Raw genomic sequence first — 27,550 nt, forward strand, 5'->3', positions numbered from 1 at the left:
CCTCCAACTTTTTCATTTTAAGGTAATAAAAGAGATGCTTGAATATTGAGTGGGAATTCAGGAGAACGTAAGCCACACAGGAAGCTAAAATAGTCCTTTTCTTGTTACAGCAAGGGACTAGTGCTGGGCATTGCGCAAGAACTTTTGTGGGCCTGTTTATCCATGTGTAATGTCCAGCAGCTTTGGAAGTACTGATCTTAAAAGTAGTTGTGCCTCCATTGCTTTGATCTAAAATACTGACAACTGTGCTGGAGGTAACTCAGGGTTTAGCTTGTCTCAAAAAATTGGGGCAGGTGGGACGGGGGAAGAGTAGGGCTCTCGCCACTGTCTGGAAGGAAGGAAGACTTCAAAGTAAAACTGTTGTTCTTGTGGTTTGTGGTTAAGGCTGGAACGACTGCTTTGAGGTATTTGATTTTTCTTGCTCTAAGTACAATAGTTGGCAGGATTTAAAAATGTTGGGTCTGCTTCCTGCCTGTTTGGATGCTTGTCTTATTTTGGTTCAGAAGTGGAATGTGTCAATGTAAATCACCAGGATTAAAGCAATGCTGCTTATGCCCCTGACCGATGGGCATGAGATGCTTATTGCTCCACTGTGAGGATAGGTGCCCCGATTGCTGTGACACATGTGCCTTGTTGAAAGAACAGGAGGAAGATGCTCCTGGGGAGGCATCTTTGGGAGCAGTGTATGGATTTCAGTGTGGAAAATGGGAGTCATGAGCCCACATGTTGAATAACAAAGACAAATACGAATATTGGCTGGTTGAGTGTTAAGAGCGTTGTTCTCTGTTTATGCTGAATGAAGCAAGAGCCCTTGAGTGGGGAGCCTGGTAAGGATTAGAGATACTACCCAGTACATGAGCAACGGTAGTGTAATGAAGCTGCCTGCAAGTGGGGAACGTCGGAGCTTGACGGCTTTGCTTTGCGGCTTAACACTTCATTAAATTGTGGGAATGGGGAGATGAGTAAGCACCGTTTGCTCTGAAACCTGTGCTCAAGTGCTGCACTTTCTGTGTGCCTTGAGATGCGAAGCTTTTGATATGAACTTTTTTCTTAGCTTCTGTACAAGGCTAATTTAGAAAGGCTTTCTCTACTTCCAGACCATGTGCATACAAAACATTATTTTCTGAGGAGCAGAGTACGGTTAGGACAACATGCTCCTCTTAGGAGATGGGGACTTTACTGCACCATGTGCAACAGCCTTTTATTTTGTCTAAAACTGAATCTTGCTTGTGAACTCTATATGGCTTTTTGGAAGCTTCTGTCAAGTTTAGCTCAACCTGGAGCACTGTAGGGAACATACAGTCAAAAGATATGAAGTCTCTATATTGAGAATAAGTGATTAAATTTGACTTACTGAGAGGTGATGAACAGATTTAATAAAAGCTTTTTCATAAGCTGTTGCACAGGAATTATTTGTTGGGGCCTCCATTCCTTTCTTCACTCATTTCTTCTCTGCATCCCCCAGCAGACACTGTGCAGTACCGCCAAAACCTGTGTTGTTGATTTTGCCCCTCTACTGGAATACTCTTCAGTTACTCTGGAATTAGGTAGAGAGTTGTCCAGGAAGGTAGTTTGAGATAGGTTGTCTCAGCATAGCATTTAAGATGTATGGGCTAGCTGATGCTGCAGGTGGAGATGCCACTGTGCTTTCCCAGTAATCTGACTGGTACTGGTGGGACTCCTCGATAAGCCTGTTGATACTAGCCTGGCAGAAAACTCTAAAATGGTGAACAGCTTTTCTGTTATTGGCTGAGTTTTGGGCTCTACCGTGAATTGGAGCCAGCAGCAGGGGTCAGGAAAGACAGCGGGCTCCCTGTCACCTCAGTAGGCACAATACCAGCTTGGTTCAGCTGTCCTCTGTTTCACTCTGCTCTTTCTAACAGCTCTACCTCTCCTTTCCTCCTCTTTTGTGACACTACCAGCATCCTTGCATGCCTTTCAGTCTCTTAATTTTTTTGCCAGCTTTGTGAGAGCACTTTCCAGGAGCAAATACTGAAACTTCCTGGCTGGATCTGCAGCTCTGTGTCGGTGCTATGCTTAGTAGCAGAGTTCTGTTGTGGAGGAGCGTTAACGGGAAACATTATATCTGGTAGCAGTGCTGCCAGACTTGTGTAGCAAACGTCATTTCAGGGTCTGTCTTCCTCCACAGTGCATTGGGACTGGCTGGAAAACTTCCAAGAGGAGGAAGAGAGAGGACTAAGGGAAGAACAAACATACATCTGGGACGAGTTTGTTTTGATCGTGCCGAGTGTTAGAATGTGCTCTGATGTGTGGATCAGTGTTGAAATGAGGAAGGTCCCTGCTAAAGAAGGCTTAAGGGCTTGAGAGTACCCCCGTGTGGGGAGGCAGAAGCAGCAGGGACAAGAGTAGCTTGTGCAAGTGGGCTGTTTTTGCACAGAGCGTGGCACTTCCAGCACAGGGCAGCTGTGCAGCCCCAAGCACCTGCCTTGCAGCTTTTCACAGGAACAGCCAGCTGGGAAAAAGTGATCTGCTGGTAAGAAATAACCAGCAAAGATGTTTGTCTTGTTAGGTGAACAGAATCAGTGTGTTTCCTTTAATGGCACCATGATCTGTGGTCACTTCTGATGCATCAGAATTAAAACTTGTGCATTTTCTGTTGTTGTACTGCCTGTGGTGTTTGCACAGGACCGGATCTCTGCTGTGGAGGAAAGGGATGTAGCCTGCCAAAGACTTTGCTTAGTGTCAAGCAAATATGAAACAAGCAAAACATAACAATTACTGAAATTCTATTGACTTGTTATCAAAGCTACATAGCAAAGGGTAAGACTTGCTGAGCTTCCTTTGTGTTTGAAGCAGATACTGAAGACTGGATCCTCAATGTACGAGTGGACATTGGCTCCTTTTTCCTTGGCTGCTGGGCCAGAAGGACACACAACATGTTGTGCTGGGGTTTTTTGATCTTGCTTTGTGATATTTTTTTTTTTTTTCCTGAACGAGTGTACTTGCCTTAATGGTGTCATACCCATGGAGCATATAAAATGTCAGCATAGGTGGAAAAGTTTGTGGAATCTAGAGTTCGGTTAAAACAGTGAAGAAAAGTTGCAGAGTTTGGGGTGTGGGGTGATTTGCTACTTGTGCTTTGTGTGGGGAGGGGGTGGCTAAAGAAATTGCTGCTGGTCCTGATAATTTGACTTTCATATGCAAAGTTCTGTATAGGTTTTGGCGGTGGTTGTTAGGGTTTTCTGTATAACTTGTATTATTAAGTTTGCATAAACTAGGAGTGCTAACCAATGTGAAAGTAATTATTTGGTCAAATGATTTGCAGTGTTGCAAACTTTGGTGCTCTAAGTGGGGGGAAAAAAATATTTATGTGAAATAAGCAAAGGGGACTAGCTTCCATGCATGATATGCACAGAACCATGCATTGAACTGGCTTTTTTCAAAGCATGAATGAGAAGTGTTGAGGTTTTTTGCTGACGTGACAACACTGGGTTTGTTTTTAGTACTAATGGTTCACTGGCATTAGAGAATATTTCAAGCTCAGCTTAACAAGTTTAACTTCTATTGCTCACTAAACATGTAATTAAATTACAAAGTCTTCTCTTCTGTTTTGAACTTAAATTATCACTGGTTTTAACTTTTTTATCACACATGACTTGCAGGATTGCAAGATGTGTGAAAACGGTTTACTGTAGCCATATGCTTGTTGGCATGGAACTCAGGATGTTTCAGTAGGTTTGAAGCATGGGTGGTTGTGTGATGTGTGATTTTTCTTCCTTTATGAAAGGGATGTTGATTCTTGCCTAGACTACTGTTTCTGCTCTTGTTCCCAGAGATTCTTCTGCAGAATCATTTCTAGGGGTTGCCTTGGGAAGGGATCAGGTTTGCAGGAGGGTGGCTCCCCTAAATCTCTCCTCGATTGCTACCTTGCATCTAGTGTGCCCTGTTTTCTGGTGTTGTAAGTCTAGCTAGCTTGATACCTGCAGATTGAATGGCTTTATTGTGAGTTTGCTGTCCCAGATGGGTGTGTTCGGTGCGAAGGGGTTGCTGTTATCTGTGGGAGGGACACAGCTAAGAAGTCAATTTTCCCTTTATCAGCTTGATAGCTTCCTCATTAGAAGCTCCTGGGCCAGCAGGCCTGCTCTGCTGTTTCTTTGCAGATTTTAGTGATAAATGTGTGTGTTTAGGTCAGAGTGGCAAACTTCAATGCTGCATCTGAGAACCATGAGCTGTCTGTACTTCATATCCATATGCACAGTGCTCTGTAGTATACCATATGTGTGACAGTGCAATAAACTGGGGAACACCTGCAGTCTGGCTGGACTTCTGCCTAACCTCCCTTTCATGGGAAGGCAGCTGCTTTAATTGACATCCTTTCCTAATTGGCTTGCTTGACCTTTTTGCAGTCTGTTCTTGAACTTAGGGAGAGAACATCTGTTGGGTTCCTCCCATCCATAAGCCAACTGCCATTTTATTTTGCTGGTTTGCTCCGTGGTGGTTTTTGGTGGTTTTTGCTTGAGCAGGTCCAAAGTCTGTTGTCTTCAGTGCCTGAAGATTATCCATAGTTAGTTTTTGAGACATGCTTGGTCCTTACTTTTCAGCAAGTACGCTTGCCTTAAAAGAATATTGGGAAAGCCTGTGAGGAGGGATCAAAATCTGGGAATAAAGGCACTTGTGTGATTGACTTCAGACTCTTCTATTTGCATGATATTTGCAAGGGAGCAAAGGAATGGAAGGTCAAGCAGCTGCTGGTGATTAAAATAATCCCTGCAGAGTTCTCCCAAAACCTTGAGTTTCATCCACAGTAGTTGATTAGGATTCTCACCTTGCTTTTCAAAATGCAAAGGTGTGAAGTTGTTTTTAGGATGTGATGAAATAAGATCAAATCAAGTCTGTTTCATATACACAGCTAGAAGGGGCTCTGACTCAATCTGTGGGAGTGACAGTAATTGCACCCCAGGCAGTGTGATCTTCACTAGATGGTGATGCATGACGCTGGTTCATGGTATAGCTATGACTAGGTAAGTACTGCTGGGAACCAGCGCGATGATGGTTCAGTTTCTGAAGCTGAAACACCAATGCCTTGTGCCTCCTTGACCCTGGGCAGTGGTGGTGTGTTGCTCATTTGCTGTATAGTTTTGACCTAGTTTTACACTGCTGCTGAGGCAAATTTAGAAAGGGGTGGCTGTCACAGCTTGTTTCAGTGAGTTGAGATCTGATGGATGAGGAAAGACACTTTTAAGCACAATGGTGTTGATGACCTCAGAGTCTGGTGGTGATATGACTTCCTACAAACCTTTGAATTTCTCTGTAGAGTTCACAACAGTAATGCAGCATGATTTTTGTCTGTTGCATGTGGTTGAATGGAAGGAAATGCTTTTTTCTGTTCAGGTTTTCTTATAGCTGGTACTTGTTCAAAACTCTGCTTTTCCTGGGAGATAGGAAGTGGTGTTCATACTCTGGAATGTGAGTGTTAGTGTGTGAAGGAGTTTGGGGAGCTTTTTAGAGAACTGCAAAGGGAGGCAATATATTCCCACCAAAGCTGCTGAACAGCAAAAGCTTCTGTGAGCCCAGAGGCACACGTGCTGTCTGTGAAGTCTGTTTTTAATCCTTTAATTAAGAGATGCAAGAGGAGTCCTTCTCCCTCACTAATCGGTGGAACGTCCTCCTTGCTGTCAGCTTCTCCTAAAATGCCTGACTAGCAGCGGGTGCCAGTCTGGGCTGCTCTCCTCCTTCCCCCCTGCCCCGGGGGTTTCTGAGCATCTGTGTTCCTCTAGCTCACTATGTGGGAATGACACAATGCAGCTTTTCTTGCTCCTCAACTTCTTTTAGTGGTAATTTGAAACTTACCTTTTTTTCATGACTCTTATTACACAAGCATATTGTTCTTAAACTGCTCTTGTTTGGAAGGTTTTTTGGGTGGATGTAGCAGGTAGAGGGCCACTTGCTGTCTCTCTAGAAAGGCAGAACTGGTTTGGGTTGCAGTGGGGCGATTTTTCTTCCCCTTCCTCAAACTCAGCCCTTCAGTTCATCAGACACAAGATAAAGAATTATTTTTCTCATTTTGCTTCACTTAAATTGGGAGAAGAGGGTCAGCATTGCCAATGAACCCACCTCTCCTATGCTTGCAATAGTAACAGGGAAGAAGGATCACAGCTTTTAGCTAGCAGGTGGTCATCTTGTTCCACATTTAAAGGATTATTGACTGGATCTTATGCTTTTGCATATTTAAGTACTGAACTGTGAATGTATGCATTACTAAAGCTTACTTAAAGACCCATTTAACTTCCCAGAAGAATAAGGCTTGACTTCTCAGATCTGAGGTTTGCCGCACAGCGCAGGGAAGGCTGGTATTTCAACATGTAGTTTAATATTGTGTGTTTCAAGAAAAGCTTGTTTAAGCTTCCCAAGTCAGTGAGAACCAGTCTGTTACCTTCTTGATCTTTGGATCTGAAGCAAAGGTTACTGGGTTGGAGGATGCAAAAATAACCGAAGCAACCAAGAAGGGTTTTGGGAGAGTGCTTTCTGACCCTTGCTAGCACAGCTGCAAGCAGAAGAATTTGTAAGTCCTGTCCTCTCAAAAAATTACAGTGCTAGGCTACATATTTTTATAAAGAAACTATCCTTGACTAAAAGACTGAGACAATAACTTCAGCTGAGGGCATTATGACTCAGCTTTTGGAATTGGCTTAGTCTAAAACCTACATCTATTGCTGAATGATTAGGGTGGGTGCAGAAAAATAAGGAAAAAACACCTTGTAAGTCATGGTAGTGTTGGTCTTAGAGGCTGCTTTAAAATAGTATAATTTGAATGTTATCTTAATTTTTAGATGTGAGAATCAGCTCTGCAGTCTGAGGATAATGAGCAGGCATCTGCTAGTCTTTTTAAAAAAAGTTGATATCCTAACTTTCAAATTTATGATTGCTTTGGGAGATACGGTTTTAGATGGTGGCAGTCTGACCAAACTGCAATTAATTACTGTGATCCTTCAGGTACTGTTTTGGTTTTTATGTTCTAAGTGGAGAAGTAATTTCTGCCACTTCCTGTTATGCAAAATAAAAGTACTTTAGTTAATAATGGCTGTAATTAAGGACTTGGAAACATTTGCCATGCTCTCTTGTTTCCACAAACTTGTGTTAATGCTCTTCAAAGCAGCAATGGTGCAAGCGTTTGGCATAACACTGCACCAGCAAACACTTGTACTGAAAAACTTCTTGGGATATAATCTGCTTGTATCCAAAACTGATGAAATGCTAGTTCTCTTATGTCAAATATCTGAGGTCCAACTGTCAATGATGTGTTTAAACTTTGAGTGGTTTTGAGTGTCTGTGGCTCTTAGAGCATGTCTCGCATCTTAAATGTCAGTGGAAGCGGAGGCTTTGTGAGTCAGGGTTGATTTTTCTGTGATATAATGGACAGGTGGGTTTGAGCTGTTTTGCTATGGAGATGAGATGGGGATTTGTGTGATGAAGTTTTTTCAAGGAGCTCTCTATTGTGAGAGTGACTGAGGCTGGAAGGAGGGCAGGATGGTTTGCAGCCAGAGTTCTTTCCAAAGTGGCTCCTCATGGAGTGTGGGTGTTTCTCTCCAATGTGCTAACTGGCCTGGTGGAGGCTGTGCATTAGGACTTGTCGGGATTGTTGTGAGGATATAGCAGTACCTTCATTACTGTAAAACAAAGAAAATAGCAAATATTTTGAAATTATGTATGAATATTGGATGTTAACGGTTTCTCGTGGCTCAAGCTATAAATCTCAGGGCTACTTTGGACTGGCCCCTTTATGTACAGCTGAAAGAAAAGACGTTGCCTCTCAAATAGGGAATACAAACACTTCGATCCGGGGGATGGAAGAGAGTCCTTTTTTTTTCCTCCTTCAGCTGTATGCATTAAGACTTTACTGCATCTTTGTTTTCCCACAGATGCTTTTTTGCTTTCTTAGTTTGGGCAGTTGGGTCAAGTGCAAGCACATGCAATACGTTTTTTCCCTGTCTACATAAATGCTGCTACTCTTGTGCCATTTATGTTCTGTAGAGTTAAGGCAGCATTGTGTCTAAAGTACCTGATATTTTGATCTTTTTGGTATTTTTAAAATTTCCTATTGCGTCACATCAGTAGTGAACTGACGCTCCTTTTTTCTCTTTTTCAGCCAGATAATGAAATCTCTTCAGACTGCAATCATGTAAGTATTGCTTTGTTTTATTCAGTCTCTAGCTATGGCATTTGCACCTTATATCCCTTCTCAACCTTAAGAATTTTGCATAGTTTGGTAGTTTGCAAAAGACATTAATCAGGACACATTTGGGCTTCTGTACTGGCCTGTGGGGGAAGAACACAAGGCGACTTCTTTAACCCAGTCTAGCCACTATGGCCTTACTGGCGGCTTCAGAGTGGAACATACCTAAGAGCTTCATAAACTGTACTTCTGTATCAGAGGAGGATAGCAGATGTCTTTCCTATTTTATAGTTGGGGGGTGGTTCCCATGAGTTACTGGGAGCAATATGATGTGCTTTTGGGAAAGATGTGAGCAGTACTGAATTTAAACTCAATTTCAGCTGTTGAAGCCTTCTGTGTTACTTTCACAGCTGCTAAATTCTTGTTTGGAAAATGCTGTGGGAGTGTGATATTTAGAGGCAGTTTGAACCACTTGGCTGATTTTAGAACAGATTTCCTCTCAGCACTGTGTTTAACAGTGAGCAAACTGTTAGCCAGTTTTCAGGCTGTCAAGCTGACTCTTCAAATCCTGAGACTCTAGGAAAAAAAAAATATTATCAGAGCTAAGGTTGGTATTAGGCTTCCTTTGGCTTCTCTCATTTGTATTCCGTTAGCATACACGGTCTCAAGATCCTTAATTGTTTGGTTAGCCCTTGACACAGACAGGCAAGTGCATGTCTCAGTGACAGGCTTGGTTTCAGATGCTTGAAAAGCTGTATTTTGCTTTATTATTGGAAGATATATTCCAGAAGTGAAACCTGGCCATGTTGTGCAACTAGTAATTTCCAACTGTGTTTATAAATTAACCTTTAGGACTGTGCTGCCTGACTTCATGGCCACTGTATTTCTCTGTTGTGCAGGGTTGGATCAGATGAAGGGCACATCATGTTCCTGTTTAAGTCTTTTTTTTTTTAGTGAAAACTTCAGTAATTAAAATTTATATACCTGACACTTAAATGTGCCAACAGAAACTACCTGAATGAAGAAATTGAGCATTCTAGAAATCAAAGTTGGACCTTGCTTCTGCTGGATTAAGTGACAGCATATCTGCCACAAGGCAGATGTCAGGCTGCTGTGGATTATAGAAGCCATTCGGGAATAGGAAGTGTGGGCAAAGTCTCATTTTCCCATCAGAAATTGAAGGAGTGATCAAAAGCTAGACCACAGAGACGCGTCTCATGTCCATATGTTTTCTTTGCCTTTCTTTGCAGTCTTTTGTAGTACAACTGCTGATCATCCCCTGGGACGATATTGACTAGTGCTAAAATCTGGATTTTTTTTTTTTTAAGTTGCAAGTGTAACCTTCCTTCTGTCTGTGGCAAAGTTCCTTTGGAGAGCATCTCATTTCAAAACTCTTAAAGTTTGAGATTATGAATGCAGAGGTGTATTCTTATGGTGTTGGACCTCATTCCTGTCCTTCTGATCCTGGCTGGGAGAGGTCTATAGCACTCTTTGCAAGGACAGGTTCCCTGTTTATTTGGTTTTATCTATTAAACCTGCATATTTACAACTTCTTACTCCCTCTGAAATAGCTTAGGATACCACCATCTCCTCTTTTTAACTTTTTGCAACTCCATGACGTGAGGTGTGAAAGGCGGCCTAGCTGTGCTGATTCCAGTTTTGGTTCTCTGTGTGTGCTTCCACCCTCTTGGTGATGTAAAACTGCTCTCTGGGTGTGCAAGCATGTTTTCATGTTTTCTTAATGTTTTGTGTACAATTGAAACCTCAAAATAAAAGTTTGACTAAACTGTTTATCTTTTTTGATATTAATTTGATGTTGTCATAAATGCAGAATACTTGAAATTAATTTTTAAAACTTTTTAATAAAAGTGGTTAAATGCAACTTAAGTTCTTAGAAGAAAATTGTATGGGCTAATAGAGCTTCTCTCAGGCAACATTTCAGCTATTCATTTGCTGTGGTTTTGCTATCTTACCCTGTATTTTTACTTTATGGTGCCTCAGGACGGCATCTGGGATATATATATATCTCTGCAGAGTGTGACTTGCCCAAGACTGATTCTTGTACAGTGACCCAATGCCTCTAGGCTCCTACTTGAGCTAAGCTCTAGCTCCTAGAGGGACAGTCGCCTTTACTGAGGTTTGCAGTCTAACCTCTAATGTATCTTTGTGCTTAGCAAGAGAGAGAACTTCCTATAGGTTTGAAATATATCTGCGTCCAAAAAGTTGTCTGGTCGCAGCCCCTCACAGAAGGAACCAGCTCTATTGTCTCCGTCTTTTTTTTGCTAGGTTTTTATTAGTTTTTCAGTATGAAATGTGCTCATCTTAAGGATTTACTTTCTGTTAAATCATTTGCATCAGGCAGACAAACCATGGCACAGAAAGGTGTGGTGGGATAAAGATGCTGCTAAATAAGCAAGGAGCAAGTTACAGCTTTCATTGTTTTATCCTTTCAATTATGAAATAGTCTTCAATTAGATATTTCCTTTTAATGAGTCGACTCATGACCTTATGGAGAGATTTCTAGCTGCCTGAATTTGTTCAATATGACAATTGTTGGAGAAATTAAGGGACAAAGTTATTGTCGAGGAGACTTTGCATTGATGGTTGCTCTGTAGAAGGGTGATGATACAGTCTGGGAATAAATGATGTTTCATTCTTTTCCGAAGCAAAATATTTGTCATTCTCCATGGGAAGCTCTTAAACCCCTTTTCTATAAATGCTCTCTAGCTCTTGTGGAACTACAAGTTGAACCTGACTACAGATCCAAAGTTTGAATCCGTGGCCAGAGAAGTCTGCAAGTCCACTATTGCAGAGGTAAGCCAGAAGAAAGGCATGGCTGCTGTTGTGGCACTAAGGTGTTTTTAATTTCTTTGTGATAGTGAACTAGTGTGTAAATAATGTTTTGGGTTTGGGGAAGCTCTAGTCTTATATGCCAAATTACTAGGTGTAATTAATTTGATCTCCTTGCAGAAAAAGCCAGTTACCTTAGTGGTGCCAGGCAAAGGGGTGGGAGAAAGAAATGATAAACTAACAATCCATCAGCTCTTACCTGACCTTTTATCAGAATCTGGTGTGGATTGGATTTGTTCCCTCTTCGACAATTCACAGAATCACTAGGTTGGAAAGGACCTTCAAGATCATCAAGTCCAACCATTAGTCCAGCACCACCATGTCCCCTAAACCATGTCCTGAAGCGCCACATCCACATGTTTTTTGAACACTTCCAGAGATGGTGACTCCACCACCTCCCTGGGCAGCCTGTTCCAATGCCTGACCACTCTTTCAGTGAAGAAATTTTTCCTAATATCCAATCTAAACCTCCCCTGGCGCAATTGTAGCAGTGTTGATGTATAGAATCATAAAGGTTGGAAAAGACCTCTAAGATTATTAAGTGTTCATTTTGAGAGGAATACACAAATTGAGAGTGTCAACAGCCTGGCTCCAAAAGTTTGGGAATTAGTTGAGGGGTAATCAATTGCTTTTTCTTCATGGCCTGCTAGGGTTCTGCTTCCCCTTCTCAGCACTAGCTGAGTTGTGGTAAGAATAGCATTAGTGGGAAACAGTCATTTAGTGTAAGGAGAGGTCCATGAAATCATTAATACAGGAAGGCTAGAACATCAATCAGAAGGAAAACAGCTTGCATTGAAGAGTTATGTTGTGTTTGGAGTTTAGTAGCTCTCAGGAGCAAACACTGCCAAATCTATTGAATCCCACTCTTTTGCAATCGTAGGAAAGATTATATTTTTCTGGTTTATGTCATTTAGCTGCTGCAGAATTTTTACAATCAAGACATTCTTGAAAATACTCTTTTAACAGTCTGTTTAATTACCACTTTTATGTGGTGACAGTCTGGCATTGTTGTAAATGATTCCCTCTAAATGCGGGATATGATTTTGAAAAACAGTGGGAAGACTATACAGAGTTTTAGCTGTATATTAACCACCAGTGTCCCTCTTATAATTGTGGTGCATGATGACGTGAACCGCTGATAGTTTGCAATTGGTGAGCAGCTTTTAGTTAAAGGAAAAAAGCTGTATAAGAATCTCATGTGTTTGATCCTCTGATATTTAATAGAGGCAGGTGCACTAAACCATTCCACTAATTCTTTAAAGGTACTTCTACAACACTCTTTGAACCTAAGATATATAGTGGGCATATACTGCTAATATATAGTATTAGTCTATTAATATTTTTCTTTAATTCCCACTAACAGGTGATTTCTTGCTGGGTGACTGAGCTCTGATTTTAAGTATTGCTGTATATTAAGAACAAAATACATCTAGAAGAGTAATTTCTAGTAAAAGTTATTTGGGAATTGGTGGCTGCACCAGCTGGGTATGTTTAGAAAAGTAGACCTTTAATTTTATCAGCTAAATACAGATTTAAATTTCAACTTTTTTTTTTTCAACTGTTGTGATTTTTAAAAGTTCTGGGAATAGTTTTAGTCCAGAATTATAGTTGGCTACCAGATAATGGCAGTTGCTTCAGAAGTGGCCAGGCAACAACGTGATCGCTTGGTCTTTTATGTAGTTCAGTGGCGCAGGCCATGGAGCTCTGGGGCTGTTTCCAAAGCCAGGCTCTTCCAAAAACAGCATGTTGCTGTTGCATGCTGGTTTGGCTTATGGTACTTGAGCTGAAGTAGGGCCAAACCAAAGATGCGGCTTTCTTGGAGAAAGCTTTCTTGACTCTCTCCTTTTCACCCTGCAACAAATCATAGGTGTTTTCACTTCAAAATGTATTTTATGCCTTATCTGTAACAATTACGTTGACCTTAGTAACTCGTGTTTTTTCTAATGGTTGTATAGATTAATTACAAAATGTTCTACCAGCCTACATCTGCCTTCAAATAATGGTGTTTAAAATGTTGCATGTTTTATTTGTTATATAGAAAGTAATGGCCTCAAGCTGGGGCAGAGGGAGGTTTTCTTCATCTAGTCTGACCTGTATGAATCTGTCACAGGATGCCCCGACTTAATTGCTGTTTGAATTAGAATATGTCTTTCCGGAGATGGCTCTCCATTTTTTTAAAAATTTTCCAGTACAAAGATTCCAAGCTGGTATTTGGGAACTGCTAAAATGGCTCCCTGCCTGTTCCCATAGTGCTGCCCTTGCTTGATATCTGAACCTGCCTGGATTATTGATTGCCATGGATCTCCCTTTAGATTGATGAGCCCCTTCAGTATTTGTACAGGAACAAATCTTTGATGTAACCAAGTCAACCCATGTATCTGTTGCTTGGAAAAACTGTCACCACTGAACTTCAGTGTCTGGCTGTCAAACATGCTTTCTGGTCATTTTGGCTGCAGTTTTCAGCATGCTCCTGAATAGGGAACACCAGAACTGGGCAAGTATTTCAACACGGGCTTCCCAGGGTTAAAAAGAGTCTCTGTAATCTCAGTAGTCCTTGGAGCAAGGCATTGCACTGTTCCTATTGCAGTATTCCTTGGGGAGTGTCCTTAACTGATAAGCAACCATGTTTTCCACGTCCTTTGGAAAGACACTGTCAAAACTGCCTGCATCTTTCACTTCCAAAGGTGATGTTTTTGGCCTTACTGTCTGCTTCCCTGAGCAGTGCAGGCTGTGATATATATTGGGGACCTGTCTGTTAGTGTACACTGCTTTTTCCAGTCCCTACACAGCTTTCAGCTTTTGTTAGCCGTGATTTTTTTTTGACCACTGCGTAAAATGGTTTAGTATCAACCATCAGTTCCTATAAGAGCCTGATAGAAAATTACTTTGAGGATTTTACTTTTAGTAATTTTCAGCTTCCAGCAAATTATAAACAGGTCAATAAATACTATGTTGACTTTTGAATCGGTCTCACTTCTAGCCAAAATGTTATATTGTATGAGGTCAGGTGGCTAATGGGGGTCCAAGTATGATTTGGTGATGCTGTAATGTGCTCAGTTTTCTAAATAAAAGTTTGTCAAACTAGCATTTTTCCTACAAATCCATTTGATTGCAGGCCTTCCATGTGATTATTATGGAAGATGATTATTGAGCAAGAGGGTTTATAATCCTCAAGGTCACTGCATTTGCTTTCTTCAGGTGCTGGTACACATGAGGTATTTTTCATTTCTGAAGTATTTTTGAGTATTCTGACTTACTAAAAATCAAACTAAAGCCTAGAGGGCTTCTTTGCCAGCAGGTTTTGAAGCTACAGTTGCAAATTTCTTTGAGGATTTTTTTTTAAAAAAGGGTTAAATTCAGTAGCTGCAGCCACTGTTGTTTGTTTTTGGTTTTTTTTGAACAGATCAAGGAGTGTGCAGATGAACCAGTTGGTAAAGGCTTCTTGGTGTCATGTTTGGTGGATCACAGAGGCAACATCACTGAATACCAGTGCCATCAGTACATCACTAAAATGACAGCCATTATCTTCAGTGATTATCGGTTGATCTGTGGCTTCATGGATGACTGCAAGGCTGACATCAATCTCCTGAAATGTGGCAGCATTCGACCTGGAGAAAAGGTATCCAGAGAACATGTAGATCGCCAATAGGCTTGTAAAAGTCATTCTCTTAAGGAAACTTACGTGGAGACTCCGCAACAGTACTGTTTTCTTACTTGCAACTGAGAAAATACATGGCATATCTAACTTGCCTGGAAAAGGTGATGTCCTGATTCTGTATAGTTCCTTTTTAATAAATATGCATTTGTTCCTCTATGAGGGACTGCTGTTCAGAGACAACTTTCATTTGTCTTTCCTTCCCTTACAGCATCGCGGGTGATCTGGTAGGTAGTTGTCTTTTTGATCACGCTCTGTCAGGCTTGGCTTGATACAGTGAATCCAAACAATAGATTTAAGCAGACTTATTGCTAAGGCTTATTTCACAGTCTTGTCGGGTCAGATGCAGGAGGGTTATCACGGTGATGTGGCCAGTGCTATAACCCTTTCTGCTTTCTCAGGCTGTAGTTGATAGACTGGATCAAGAGCTTTTATTTGTTCACTTCCCCTTTCCCCTGCCCACCTGAAAGCAGTTGAAGGGCAGGTAGTACCTGGTGTCATATTTTACTCGTACAGACTTAACTAATACTGTAGTATTTTTACTAAGTAAATCAGCATTCTTTTGCCATACAAGACTTACGTGGAGGTTGATGCAAAGAAGTTTGTGGTGACTGCGTGTGGGACTATTTTCAAGGCACTGTCTTTTCCCCATGTACTTCAGCATAGCTAATGCAGGCAGCAACTATGTAGTGCTGTAGGAATGAGTGGCTTCATTTACAGTAAGTTTTTATATTTAGGGATAGTTAAAATATCATTTTTTTATAGTGCTTTTCAAATTATAGCTCTTAAATTTTTAAGAATTAGTCTCTTAAATCAGCTATTAATGAAGCGGTAAAAAGATTTAACAAAAAATACACACTTTTTGGGTTAAAAAAAGTTCCTACTTGTTTGAGATGTTAGCTTCTCTAAGCAGCTTCAGGTTCAGAGTGTGTTAAATGGAAGTGCTAGTGTATTCCAGAAGACTTACCTGAACAACAGAAAGCAGAAAAATAAGGACTTGCTTTCAAGCACAAAAGCAACTATAGAAGTGGGAGGAACTTGCAGACACTACAGGTTCAGACTGGTAGCAGCTGAGTAACTTTCTCCATAAAGCAAGGGCTTTCTTCTAATCCTGGGATGAAGGACCTCATGAAATAAGAAATTGTTTCGAACAATAAGTATAGAATCACAAGTGTAATAATGGGAGTCATGTCTGCATATTACCTGTGGCCTGATTAAATTAAAATAAATTAAAATTTATATACTTATCGTAGTGTGTATTTCATGAGCCTAAGACAAATCTGTGGTAGAAGTGAAACCACTGCTGGCAGGCTTGTGTGCACAACTGCATAACCCACTGTACTGGTCACAGAAGTTAAGATGAGTGAAGGGTGAGGATGGCCAAGGGGGGCTAAGGTCGCAAGGGAGAGGGAAATGAACGCAAACTTTGGGTCACCAAATGTCTGTGGCATAGCAAAGGCAGTCACTGCCCAACCTTTTATGGGGGTTAGTGTAGTTTATGCATATTCCTCACTTTCTTGGTACCCAAACTAGAATATTTTGCTTTGGTTTGTGAGAGCGTTGCAGCCTGTCGGATGATTTCTTTTGTTATGCTGTCATCCTTGGCACTTAGAGCAATTAAAGTATTTTGTACTGCTATGGAAACAGCTATAAATGGCTATGCAAGCATTTCTTTTGTTGTGTTCTGTTCTATCTCTTTTCTGATTTGGAGAAATCTCATCTAATTTACCCCCATCAGATGCTGGTTCAGGTTTTATTGCCACGCTGTAGCTTCTGAGAGTTGCCTGTAGAGAAACAGTCATTACCCTTTTGTGTGACTGAATGTAACTGAGTTTAATAAATAGGACCTGGACACCTGAGGAGGAAGATATGGGGGAAGAGATTCATATCTCTTGTGGGAATAAGCATGGGTAGACTACTAACTCCATCCACATCAGGCAGCTAGTAGATTGCAGTTATGATAGCTTAATCATAGTAACTGGGATAGACTGGCTTATTTTTAACTGTAAAAGGCACTTCAGTAGGTATTCTGGAATTACATTGCTTCTTGAAGCCCCTCTGCTAGCTAACCATTTACTTTTTCTATACTTCCTTTTTTATTTCAGCTCATGTTCCACTTCCTAACTTTCTGCTTTGCAACTGAATTCTGTTCCTGCTGGGTTTGTTGCTTCTGATGTGGTGGTTTTTGTTCTTTCTTTTCCATGTTTCTTGTTGGTTTCCTGCTCTGTAAGAGCTATAAAGTTCAGCATAGAGGTCTCAATCTGACTGTAGACTTCGTTTTGCTGCATATAGCAGAAAGGCTGTAGATGTGTCATTTGAAAGGGCTAAGTTTTGTGATACACCTGTGTTGCAGGGTGGCTTGTGTTTTTTTCCTTCCAGTTAACGGAGAAATATTTAATAGTAGTTTTGGTCACCTTTCCCACTGACTATTGTGCTTCATAGTGAATTTGATCTCCTGGCATTAAAGCTTGCTTTGTCCTCATGCAATAGGGGTCTAATTGGAAATTGGAATTGGTAATTGCAATGGACCTTTTCTTCTTGGGCTGGCTATCGGAATGAGCTGCTTTCCCGATCCTGGTAATGTCCAGGATTGTATCAAACTAGCGGGGGGTGTATAGTTGCCCGGGTGCTGGAGTTAGCCGTGATGTCCAAACTGAAGTTGATTATTTGCCATAATGAAGGCTATTTAAGTGTCAGTTGCACACCTGTCGTAGTGCTTTATCAGATAATAGTATTTTTCAAATTCCTAAAAAAAGACACATTAGGAAACCAGTGTTTTCTTGCTTTGTTTCACCCCTAAGTGCTTTGAGTGCAGTTGCTCTTACTCTTTCCCTAGTTTCATAGAAGTTCTGGACACAGAGGGGAAATGAGTCTAAATGGGAAGTGATGATAATGTTCAGCTCAGTCTTTGTTTACTTAGTGTAGTATTATAGCAGTGTACTATCAGTTGAAGTACGGGGAATTAGGTAATCTAGGAGTCATTCCTACAGCCCTGGTGCCCGGGTTAGCCAGGTAGAGTGCTGAGCTGGAACTTGCGATAGGTCTGCTGGGGGTTTTTCCATACCCTGGCTGCTCTGGCTCCAGCAAGTCAGCACAGCCGTTCAGTGCAGGGTGCTGTGCTGATGAGAGAGGTTACGTTTTCTCCTCCTGCCTGCTGCTCCTTTCTACTCTTGACTCTTTTCTGGTCGCTTTTCTAGCTTCTCTCTGCAAGTCTGCAGCTAGAACAGTCACACACTCGAGGCACCTCAGGTTTCAGACAGAACAAAGTCTTCTCCAGGGGAGCTTCTGACAAAAAATAAGAATTGCAAAGTCTAAACTATTCTGTGGAGCAAATCTCTCAGGCATAGAATGAATAGTAAAAACAAATTCTGTCTTGGCCTAAGGCCAGGTGCCTGGAGTGTGAATTTTGGTCATAGGAATTAAAATGTCCCAAAGCATTGTGCTAAAGCGGGTTTGCTTGGGCACATTTAGAACTTAGTTCGATTTCTTGGTGGCTCAAAGTCCTGTAGGACAGTATTGAAAAGCTGCTTGAATCCTTTGTGAATCTAAATGTATTCTTTCATAAAAGCACGCAGAGTTTCAAGGCACTCCAGACTAGATAATTATCTAGTACGTCTAACAGATCTCTGCAACTTTCAGTTAAAATTCTCATTCGAGATTGATAGTGGTGGTGAGGCAACAATTCCAAGAAACGTGTGTGGCTTTTTGATCTAATCTCTTCTATTTCAGTGTGTTGCACTGGAGAAATAAGGCCCAGACTCTTGTCAGCCCCTGCAGCAATTTTGGGGAGTCCTGACTTGTGGCGTGAACTTAGAGGCCTTCAACTCTAAAGGTGGAGGTTTTCCAACAACAGGATGCTGGATAGAGGAAGAGCTTTGGGATTCATTTCGCAGCAGAGGCGTAGCAGGCATTTATACTTTTGTGTACATCAGGCAGCTGGTGCTGGAGCAGGACTGGGAGAGCGCACACCGTGAGATGCCAGCCCTCAGCTTTGGTGCCTCTGAAGCTGAGCTGGCCCCGCAGGATGGGTGGCACACGGAGTGCAGGTGGGAGCAGGCAGCTCTGCATGGTGTAGAGCCACAAAGTGGTGCAGGTGCTGCAGATGTCTGTCAAAGGTGTCCTGCCATCCTTAGGTCAAGCCTGTCAAACTTTTGATTGCCACCTGCTTTAGAAAAAGATGGATGAGTGCAGCTGTACACATGGTTGTTTTCCCCTCCAGTCTCCAATAAGAGATTGTACAATCTTAAATACAGTAGGTGTTAGCCTATAATTAAAAGCTTGAAGTGATACTTCTCTAATCCGCATTTATAAAGCCCCATCTATATTCCGTTTGGCCAGTAGTGTGGCTGCCTTCATGCACTTTTTGAAGAAATTAAAAGTTAGGACCTCCTTAAGCTGGCTTAACTAGTCAGCACTAGCACTCAAGGAGCTGAACTGCCTGAAAATGAACTCCAGATTAGGTCAGTAAATCTCCTAGACAGCCTCAAGTGGGCACAGGAACACTAATGGCACCACAAGAAAGCATGTAAATGCTTGGAGGTAGAAGGAAAGGGCAGGACTGCATCTTTTATGAGCCAGCTGTGTTGACTTGTGTGTTTCTATTTCTGTTAAATCTGGTATGTTTTAAAATTGGTCTAATACAGGGCAGCAAAGTAGACAGCACTGCAAGATGATCTACCCAAATGTAAAAATTGTGTTTGCAAAGTAATGCAATAAATTAGTTATCTCATGTTGTGTCCCTGAAATGCAATAGTAAACATTTAGCATCTGGCATATGGAAATATGCTTTCACCAGACTATCAGCTTTATGCAACATGACTCTGACCAGGAATCTAGACCTATGCTGCAAGAAACCAGGAAACCTGATTTTTCCTCGCGGGACAAGCTTGTCTTGTGCCTTCCTTGCTGGCTTGAGGGGAGGCTGCAGGTGAGTGAGAATAGTCTTGGCCTGCCTTGCCTCCCAGCTGCAGCCTCACCTAGGCTGGAGCAAAAACTGCTTAAAATGCTTGTTTTCAATCATTTACGCTTGCCAGCTCCTCAGTTGTAATTACTGCCTATGACCACAAGGATTTGCAGACTAGTGTTTGTGTTTGGCATGATTATAGATAAATGACAATTTTAAGTAATGTGGCGAGTGTACTACTAACTAGTATTCCTCAGATCCTTTTTGGGTTCAGCCCTAAAGGGACCATTGAAATATCATTATTTCTTCAAAGATGCTGATATCTGGCCAGCATGTGGAGTTGACTAGTTCCCACTCAAAGAAAAGAGCGAACCAAAATATGGAGTTTTGGGGTCTGTGGTTTTGGGGTGCTTTTGTTTTTTTTTTTTTAAAGGGGAAAACTACTTTTAGTCCTTTTAAACTGATGATACTTCTGGGTTGTATTTACAACTTTAATTAGCCAATCCTTCTTGTGCTCCAAGTGTAGCAGAGTTAAAACGGGAATGAAAGGCTGCCTGCCTGAAGAGACGTGTCAGAAAAAAAAGATTTGGAAGAGTTGCATGGCTTTGAATAGTCATGGTCATGTTTTATGGGAACTGCTGTCTTACTCATGCTGCTGCAATGGCAGTGGATGAACCTACTTGACAGAGCGAGCTGAAGGGATAGTTCCAAAGTGGTTACTGCAAATGCCAGGTTGAGTGATTTGGATGTATGCAAATCTTCATGCCTTGGTGTATACTCCAGGTAGTCTGATATAAGTTTAGCAGCAGTATCCTCTCACAGCAGAGCAGCATAAATTAAGGTGGTCTTCACAGGAAAAACTTGCAGAAGCCTTGAGAGATCGGTTCCAGAAGAGTTCTTGTTTGTTAGAGGAATGAGACCTCCTACAGAGATAGATAGGTGGTAAGGTTCCCTTTCTAAACGTGTAAAAAGGATGTAGGAAACTAAATGGAGCTTTGGTCAGTTTTACCCTGCATCTTCTGGGCTTTCATATAAAGCACAGGCTGTCTGTGTTTGGCAGTCACTGGTGGTAGTCCAAAGTTGTCTTCAGGCTTGCAGGACAGTAGACGTGGCATACAGTATTGGGCCAGAACTGCTTTGTCCCAGATTTCGTCTACTCTTGAATTCTTTGAAGGTTTTTTTAATCTCTTAATGGAAGAATTAAGAAGAATTGAGAAGCCTAGATTGGTCAAAGCTCCTTTGTGGCCTTTTTAGCATCACTAATTATCACCACCCAAACTGAAGGCTTGTCTCAGTATGGAGGAACTATGATTTTTCTCTCCCCCAGGTATGTTCTTAATGTGATGCTGTTGCTTGCTGTTGCCGTGGTGCAGAGCGCGCTATGTCGGATTACAGATAATTTTGGCTGTTTTGGTAGACTGCTCTGAGCAGTGTGACGAAGTAGTGATAATCTCATTAAGTCACAGTAGAACAGACCCAGAGCATTGGAGGGGGTGATTTCATGGTGACCATCAGCAGGATGGTGATGTGTAGAGTGTGTGAGTAGTACAGATATTAACTGTTGCCTCCTCTGAATGTAAATGCAGTTTAAGGTGAACTTTTGGAAGTCTATATGTAGACAGTTTGTTACTTAATTTATATGGTGCTTATCCAGAATCACAGGCTAGTTGATTATGTAAGCGCTTGATTACAGATGTTGTCTTGCTCTTCTCGTGTAGGATGCCCACTCACAAGGAGAGGTGGTGGCATGCCTGGAAAAAGGCCTGGTAAAAGAGGCGGAGGAGACCGATCCTCGAATTCAGGTTTCTGATCAATGTAAGAAAGCAATCCTTCGTGTAGCTGAACTCTCTTCAGATGACTTCCACTTGGACCGGCATCTCTACTTTGCGTGCCGAGATGATAGAGAACGATTTTGTGAAAATGTGAGTAGCTTTCTCTTGCCTTCTCTTCTACAGTAATCCATTAAAAACAACCCCAAAACCACACTGGAAGAAGGAATGGAATGGTACAGTGGAGCCTGAGCGAGATCATGTAATACTGAAAACAGACACCTTGTGGCTTTCATTTTGCAATAAATCTGGTATTAAATTCACTTGCCCAACAAACAAGCATTACTTCCAGTGTGTTAATGAACTGAATTGGCATAAATGGTTTAATGGGTGTCAGAGCTGGCGTGAAAGGGAGTGGAATGACTCGAATGGGGAAGAGGCAGCAAAGGTAAGTAACCGCTCTTTTCTACAGCGGTAAGCTGTTGCACAAGGTTAGCCTGGTCTGACTCCTTATCCTTGGCGCGATGAGCTGGAAAGCTGCATTGCTCAGTCTGAATTAGCTTGTATCAGCTGAGCGGCTTGGCACTGAAAGGGTCATGAACATGACCAGATTTTTTTAATGCAACAAAATTTAAAAGATTTTGTAGTATAGAATACATATATATACACACTGTCGTTAGAAATATTACCTTTAATATATTTCTGCTTTAAAAAAATAAATCTCTTCAGATGTAATTTAGCCTGCTTGTTAAGCATTACAAGTCTTGTCTTTAATGTATTTCTGTTCTGTTTCAGACTCAGGCTGGGGAAGGCAGAGTCTACAAGTGCCTCTTTAATCACAAGTTTGAAGAATCAATGAGTGAAAAGGTAGGTGTCTATTTTAGTGAGACAAATCCTTAATGCAGAAATCATCAGATCATTCATCAGTCCAGGCTCCATTGTTCTTTTCTAGTGCTGAGGAAAATCTGTCATCTACACGGTTGGATAACTGACTACTTTCAGATGCTTTTACTTTGATACGTTTATGTTTCCAGCTACGTGCTGATGGCTCGAATTAATTGTGCTCGAGTTACAGCCTTTAAAGTTAAGGATTTAAATAAATCAAAGCTTTTGAGTGGGTAATTTGAGAAGGTAGATGTGGAGCTCGAGTGGTAGCACTGTGATTGAGTGTTTAAAGTAGAAGTCGCACCATGCTGGGGTAAGCCTTGGGTAAATGCTGCCATAATGTACAGATTAGCAACAAAATGCCCAGGTAACTCAGCACAGGAAGCTGTGTGTGTTTCACTTCTGTTTTCAAGGCTATGAGTGTCTGACTGTGAAGCAGCAAATTCTGTGGGAAAGATGCACAGGTCAGTTAGTGACGTTTTCCTTAGAGTGTTTCTGAAGATGTTGTTTTCAACAACAACAAAAAAATTGTTCTGGAAAGCCAAACCTGAAAAGAGTTTGTATTGATGTAGGTGTTCTGGGAAGGCAGCAGTGCCTTCAGTGATTTTAGGAGCAGCATCGTAGTGTTTGGGATTATACAGAATTATATCCACTGTGTGAAAGGATATGAAGATGGATATCTGTACAGCCCTCCTTGGAGAAGCTCTGCTGAAGGAGCCAGATTCAGAGGCCTGGAGGGACCAGACTAATTTCCTTTTCTTTAAATGCATTAGCTATCTGAAAGCTTGGTTCCAATTAACAAATTCAAAACAGAGAGTGATCCCTGAGGACTTAAAACAAAGCTTCATTTTGTACAAGCATGTTACTGAAATGGACTGCTGTTTTTGCTTAACCTGGTTTTGGTTGTACAGGGACAGTGGTGGCTTTTGAAGGGTCTTTTCCATGATCAGCTATCTAAGATATGGAATGTAAGATGTTGAGAGGTTAGACAAAGCTGTAGCAGATGACTTGGTAGGGAGAGAGGGGTGGATGCTCTGAGGGTGCAGCTTGCAGAGCGGGAGGAACACAAAATCTAGTTCTTGCTCTTGTAGCTGCCAATATTGTACCATCTGCAAAGTCCCCAGTTTTGTAGAAGCTGTTACCCAGTATAAAGTCCCTCCTTGCTGATGGCATTGGCTGTTGCGTACACGTGCAGCCAAACATAGCTGCCTAGTGTCTGGCTGGCTCTGTGTAATTCAAAACTGCTTTACCAGGATGGGCCTCCCTGGCTGTACCTGACCTACCCTGCTGTGGGGGATGAGGTGTCTGCAAGCCTGTATCTCCCTGTGTCCAGAGCTTTACGTCTGCCTGGTTCCAGTTACGGCACAGAGATGGGAACATGAAGGAGAGGGTGGGAATATCTTGGAGTAGAGCTTTCCAGGTCCTGGAGTAGGTATGGGAAGGAGGGAGAGAAGTAAAAAACCTGATGCAAGTAAGGGGAGAGGACTATAGGCCTTCTGTTCCTTGTGCTGAGATTGCTCCCTGTTCTCCCCACCCTACACGTGCACAGTTTTCCTTCCTTTCAAACAGGCTGAGAATGAACAAATTTGTCTGAGGTATTCTGAATTATCTGCCACCCTTGGATTTAGTTTTCCTATAATTTAAACCAAAAGCTGCAAAGCACAGCGGTGTTCTTACAGGCCCTTTTTTGGATGAAATTTAGAGGGAGGTTCCTGCAGATGCTGGGTTTGGCCACAGTGGATCCTTGTGAGCCTCACCAGTTGTGGAAAATGGCTAGAAATTCCCATGGTTAGACTGCTTTATCTGCTGTCATCTGTTTGGTGCATTTCAGAGCAAACTCAAATAACACACTATTTCATAAATGCGACTGGAAAAAAGTTGTTTCTTGAGGGCATGGGGCGGAGCGTGTACCACAGCTGGGATAAATGTCAGCAACTGATCCTAGTTACCGAGAATGAGTCATGGTCTCAGCCATAGCTCTTCACAAAAAGCTGGATGAATGTGCAGTTTTCAGAAGTGCTCTGCAGAGAGCTGCTGCCTTTAAAACCCTTGATCTGTTGACCTCCGTGTGCATTGTTAACTGTGCGGTTTCTATGAGACAAATGGAATTTAAATGCATTAATTCTAAAGCATCGGTCATCTTTTGAAACACAACTTGAAAGCTTAACAGCAGCAGATCTAGTTCTATGCCACCAGCACGCAGAAGCTCATTCAGCCATCCCAATGGTGTCTCCTGCAGTGCCGTGATGCGCTGACAACCCGCCAGAAGCTGATCGCCCAAGACTACAAAGTGAGTTACTCGCTGGCAAAGTCCTGTAAAAGTGATCTGAAGAAGTACCGCTGTAATGTGGAGAACCTTCCCCGATCTCGGGAAGCCAGGCTTTCCTACCTGTTGATGTGCTTAGAGTCTGCTGTGCACAGAGGTAAGTGGAGTTCAATCAAGAGATGTGTGACTTGCTGGGACCTTGATTTTAAAAGTTCTTCTTGGATCTTTTTGTAAATACATCAACATGTATTTACAGTCTCCATCTCCAAGTAACCTATTCCAAACTTTCGTTCAGAGGCAAGTTTCCTCATCCTAACGCTTTCATCACTGTTGTTTTGAAGATCAGAATAGCTGAGTAAACCTCTGGCGCTGACTTCTATTGTGTAGGCAAGAAGTTTAAAATGCAAATTAGCAAATCCCACTTGGACTGATGCTGTGTAATTGCAAATCATTCTAATCACTGTGAATTCAAGCAGCCTTTTTGTCTCCTTTATGTAGTAAGCATTAAATATGCTACTAGGTTCAAACACAGAATAGAGAACTTGTTTATCATCACTCACGGAAAGTCAGGGATACTCAGTCCTCTGCCTCTTGTAAGTAATGTTCTTTCCTTGCAGTTCAGTAGCTTGGGTAAATGCCTGAATTTCTCTAACTCTAGTTTTTCCTATATAGAAGGAAGGTAAGTATGAGAATATTTCTTGTGTTCATTTAAGTTAGTGTAAGCTGGAGATATCCTAACACCAGTGGCTGTCCCAAAGGCATTAGAGAGCCCTACATGTCAGGACCATTCTAAAGGTTCTTTGGGAAATTGCTGTAACATGTAAAACAACACGTTACATCCTCTAGAGCTGCACTGGAGAATTGTTTGCTTTCTCCCTTGGCATGCAGCTGGGTGATTTCTGATTCAGCAGTAGGACTGCATGCTGCAACGGCCCTGGCACGGGAGGGAAAGGCTGCCTAACACAATAAGCTATTTGTGCATTTGTGAGTTCGAATAATTCCTTGCTTTTGATTGACGTGGAAATGATGTGTGCTGTTTGTGGAAAAGTTGTGGGTTTCTTTTCCTTCTCCCTGCAGTAGGGCAGGTGCTTTGCTGGATTATATGCAGAAAACTGCTGTTCCGTTATTAACTTCCACTTTCACGGTGGAACAGGTTCTGCAGTGTGTGGCTCGTGCATGAAGCGTAGCCCAGGAGGAACACTAGTTATTCCCCACACCTCCACGTGTCTGTGTTATAATGCCTGGGAGCCCCTGTTGGGGTATAGGGCCTCTGTTGCATGGGGCATTGGACACGTATGAACAGGTTGTGATGGGGGCTAGGGGAAGGGCACAGCAAAAAAAAAAAGACCTGTTCCTTTTGATTAAAAAAAGAACCCAACAAACTGTCTACATGGGGACTGTAGGAAAGCTCATTGATTAAAGTTAGATTTCTGTGCAGCTGCAGTGGTTTGTTAGACATTCTGTATATACTCTTGGTAACTTATTCCATTCTGTATTTTGGCTTCCTGAGTAAGTATGTGCTATTGCTTTAGAAAACCTTTTTCTCAGAAAATGTTTTACATGCTGTCCAAATTCCTCCCCCAATTACATATCAAGCTGCTGAATTACCAGAGGTGACTTTCATTTCTGCAGTGGAAAAAGGAGCCCCTAAGCATATGGGGAAGAGCTGACCTGACCTGTGCTACAGAACTGCAGATCTGCTGAGTGTTTTCTGCTGTTCTTCAAAAGCAACTTCTATAATGTGAAACCCAAAATAAGATTCTTTTAATCTTTCAGGAATCCTTTTTGCAAAACCATGTCTGAATCCATAGACCAGCTATTTTAAAGGTTCAGTTAAATGACGGGAGCTACCATAACAACTCGTTTAATCCCTAGCACATCCACTCTAGCACATTTGTTGTGATCTGGTGTTGTCCAGAGTGTGGACATCGTCCTGTTTTTTCCAGATGATGGTAGCATAGGTCAAGAAGGGCTCTGCTAAGCATTAATACTAAATCACATTGTATTCTCTCGGCTCAGGTCGACAAGTGAGCAGCGAGTGCCAGGGTGAAATGTTGGATTACCGGCGCATGCTAATGGAAGACTTCTCGCTGAGCCCAGAAATCATCCTGAGCTGCCGAGGGGAGATCGAACACCACTGCTCAGGCCTGCATCGGAAGGGTCGCACCCTGCATTGCCTGATGAAAGTAGTACGGGGCGAAAAGGGAAACGTCGGGCTGAATTGTCAGCAGGCAGTAAGATGCTTTTCTGTCATTTCACTTTGAGGTTGCTCAGTTGGTAGAAGCACCAATTTGTCTGTTAATGTTTTGCTGTGCGATGGAAATTTCCCATGAAGGCAATCTGGCTCTGCCAGCTACTAGTGAATGCTGGAGGCAGTTGTGTAATTGTCATGGTATGAAGCGTAACTTGGTATCTAGCAGCACATCAGTAATGCTTTTTTCCTCAAAAAATACATTTTGGATTGTTTTGCTCTGGATTTTGTACTGGATTTCCAGTAGCTCTCAAGTCATGGCACTCTCTCCTGGGTGCAAGATGTGGGGAAACTTGCTTTTTTATAAATTTTAAAATATTCCCTCTCCTTCCCTTTTTCCACCCTCTGCCCTGTCTTTGGAAATGCACTAAATCTTCTCAAAGCACCTTTCCTCTCAATTTTTTTGCTGTTTCATTGAGCTTAAATGGTGGAAATGGAACTTCAGGGACAGGTAGGTACAACATCGTGCTGCACTTTGTTGTAGTTGCAGCTGGTGAAGAAAATGTTGTTCTTCTCCCAATACCTCTTTAAAATGGGATGATTCTTTTTGCCCTTTTAAAACTCCATTCTTGCCCAGGTGCATCCTGTTTGTAGTCTCTTTAAGTTGAAAACAATTTGTTTTTGTTTGAACTCATTAGTTCTCTCAATAGTTTTTTACTCTCAATAGTTTAAAAAACTCTCAATAGTTTTTTAAACAGTTAGTATTTGTTTGAACTCATTGGTGTTTTTTAATGTAATACTACATTTTTGTACTTAATACTTGCTTTTAAAGACCCTTCAGCCTGTGTGAGATGAGCCTGGAAAAGGGTAGGGAGTGTTAGTGCTGATGGAGGAATT

At 41.8% G+C, this 27,550-nt stretch overlaps 1 protein-coding gene across 1 annotated transcript in view; it reads left to right on the top strand.

The window, feature by feature from the left end:
* GLG1 (golgi glycoprotein 1) overlaps positions 1-27,550 on the top strand; it is a gene marked incomplete at its 5' end in the record, with an annotated part of 81,848 nt that overhangs the window by 29,490 nt on the left and 24,808 nt on the right. The window contains 7 exons of the mRNA XM_082005480.1: positions 8,108-8,140; positions 10,862-10,948; positions 14,388-14,603; positions 21,261-21,464; positions 22,107-22,178; positions 24,436-24,619; positions 26,482-26,696. Coding sequence (XP_081861606.1) covers positions 8,108-8,140; positions 10,862-10,948; positions 14,388-14,603; positions 21,261-21,464; positions 22,107-22,178; positions 24,436-24,619; positions 26,482-26,696 — 1,011 coding nt within the window. The remainder of the gene's footprint in view (positions 1-8,107; positions 8,141-10,861; positions 10,949-14,387; positions 14,604-21,260; positions 21,465-22,106; positions 22,179-24,435; positions 24,620-26,481; positions 26,697-27,550) is intronic.

Source organism: Phaethon aethereus, assembly GCF_964289735.1.
Source record: "Phaethon aethereus genome assembly, chromosome: 13".
NCBI lineage: Eukaryota > Metazoa > Chordata > Aves > Phaethontiformes > Phaethontidae > Phaethon > Phaethon aethereus.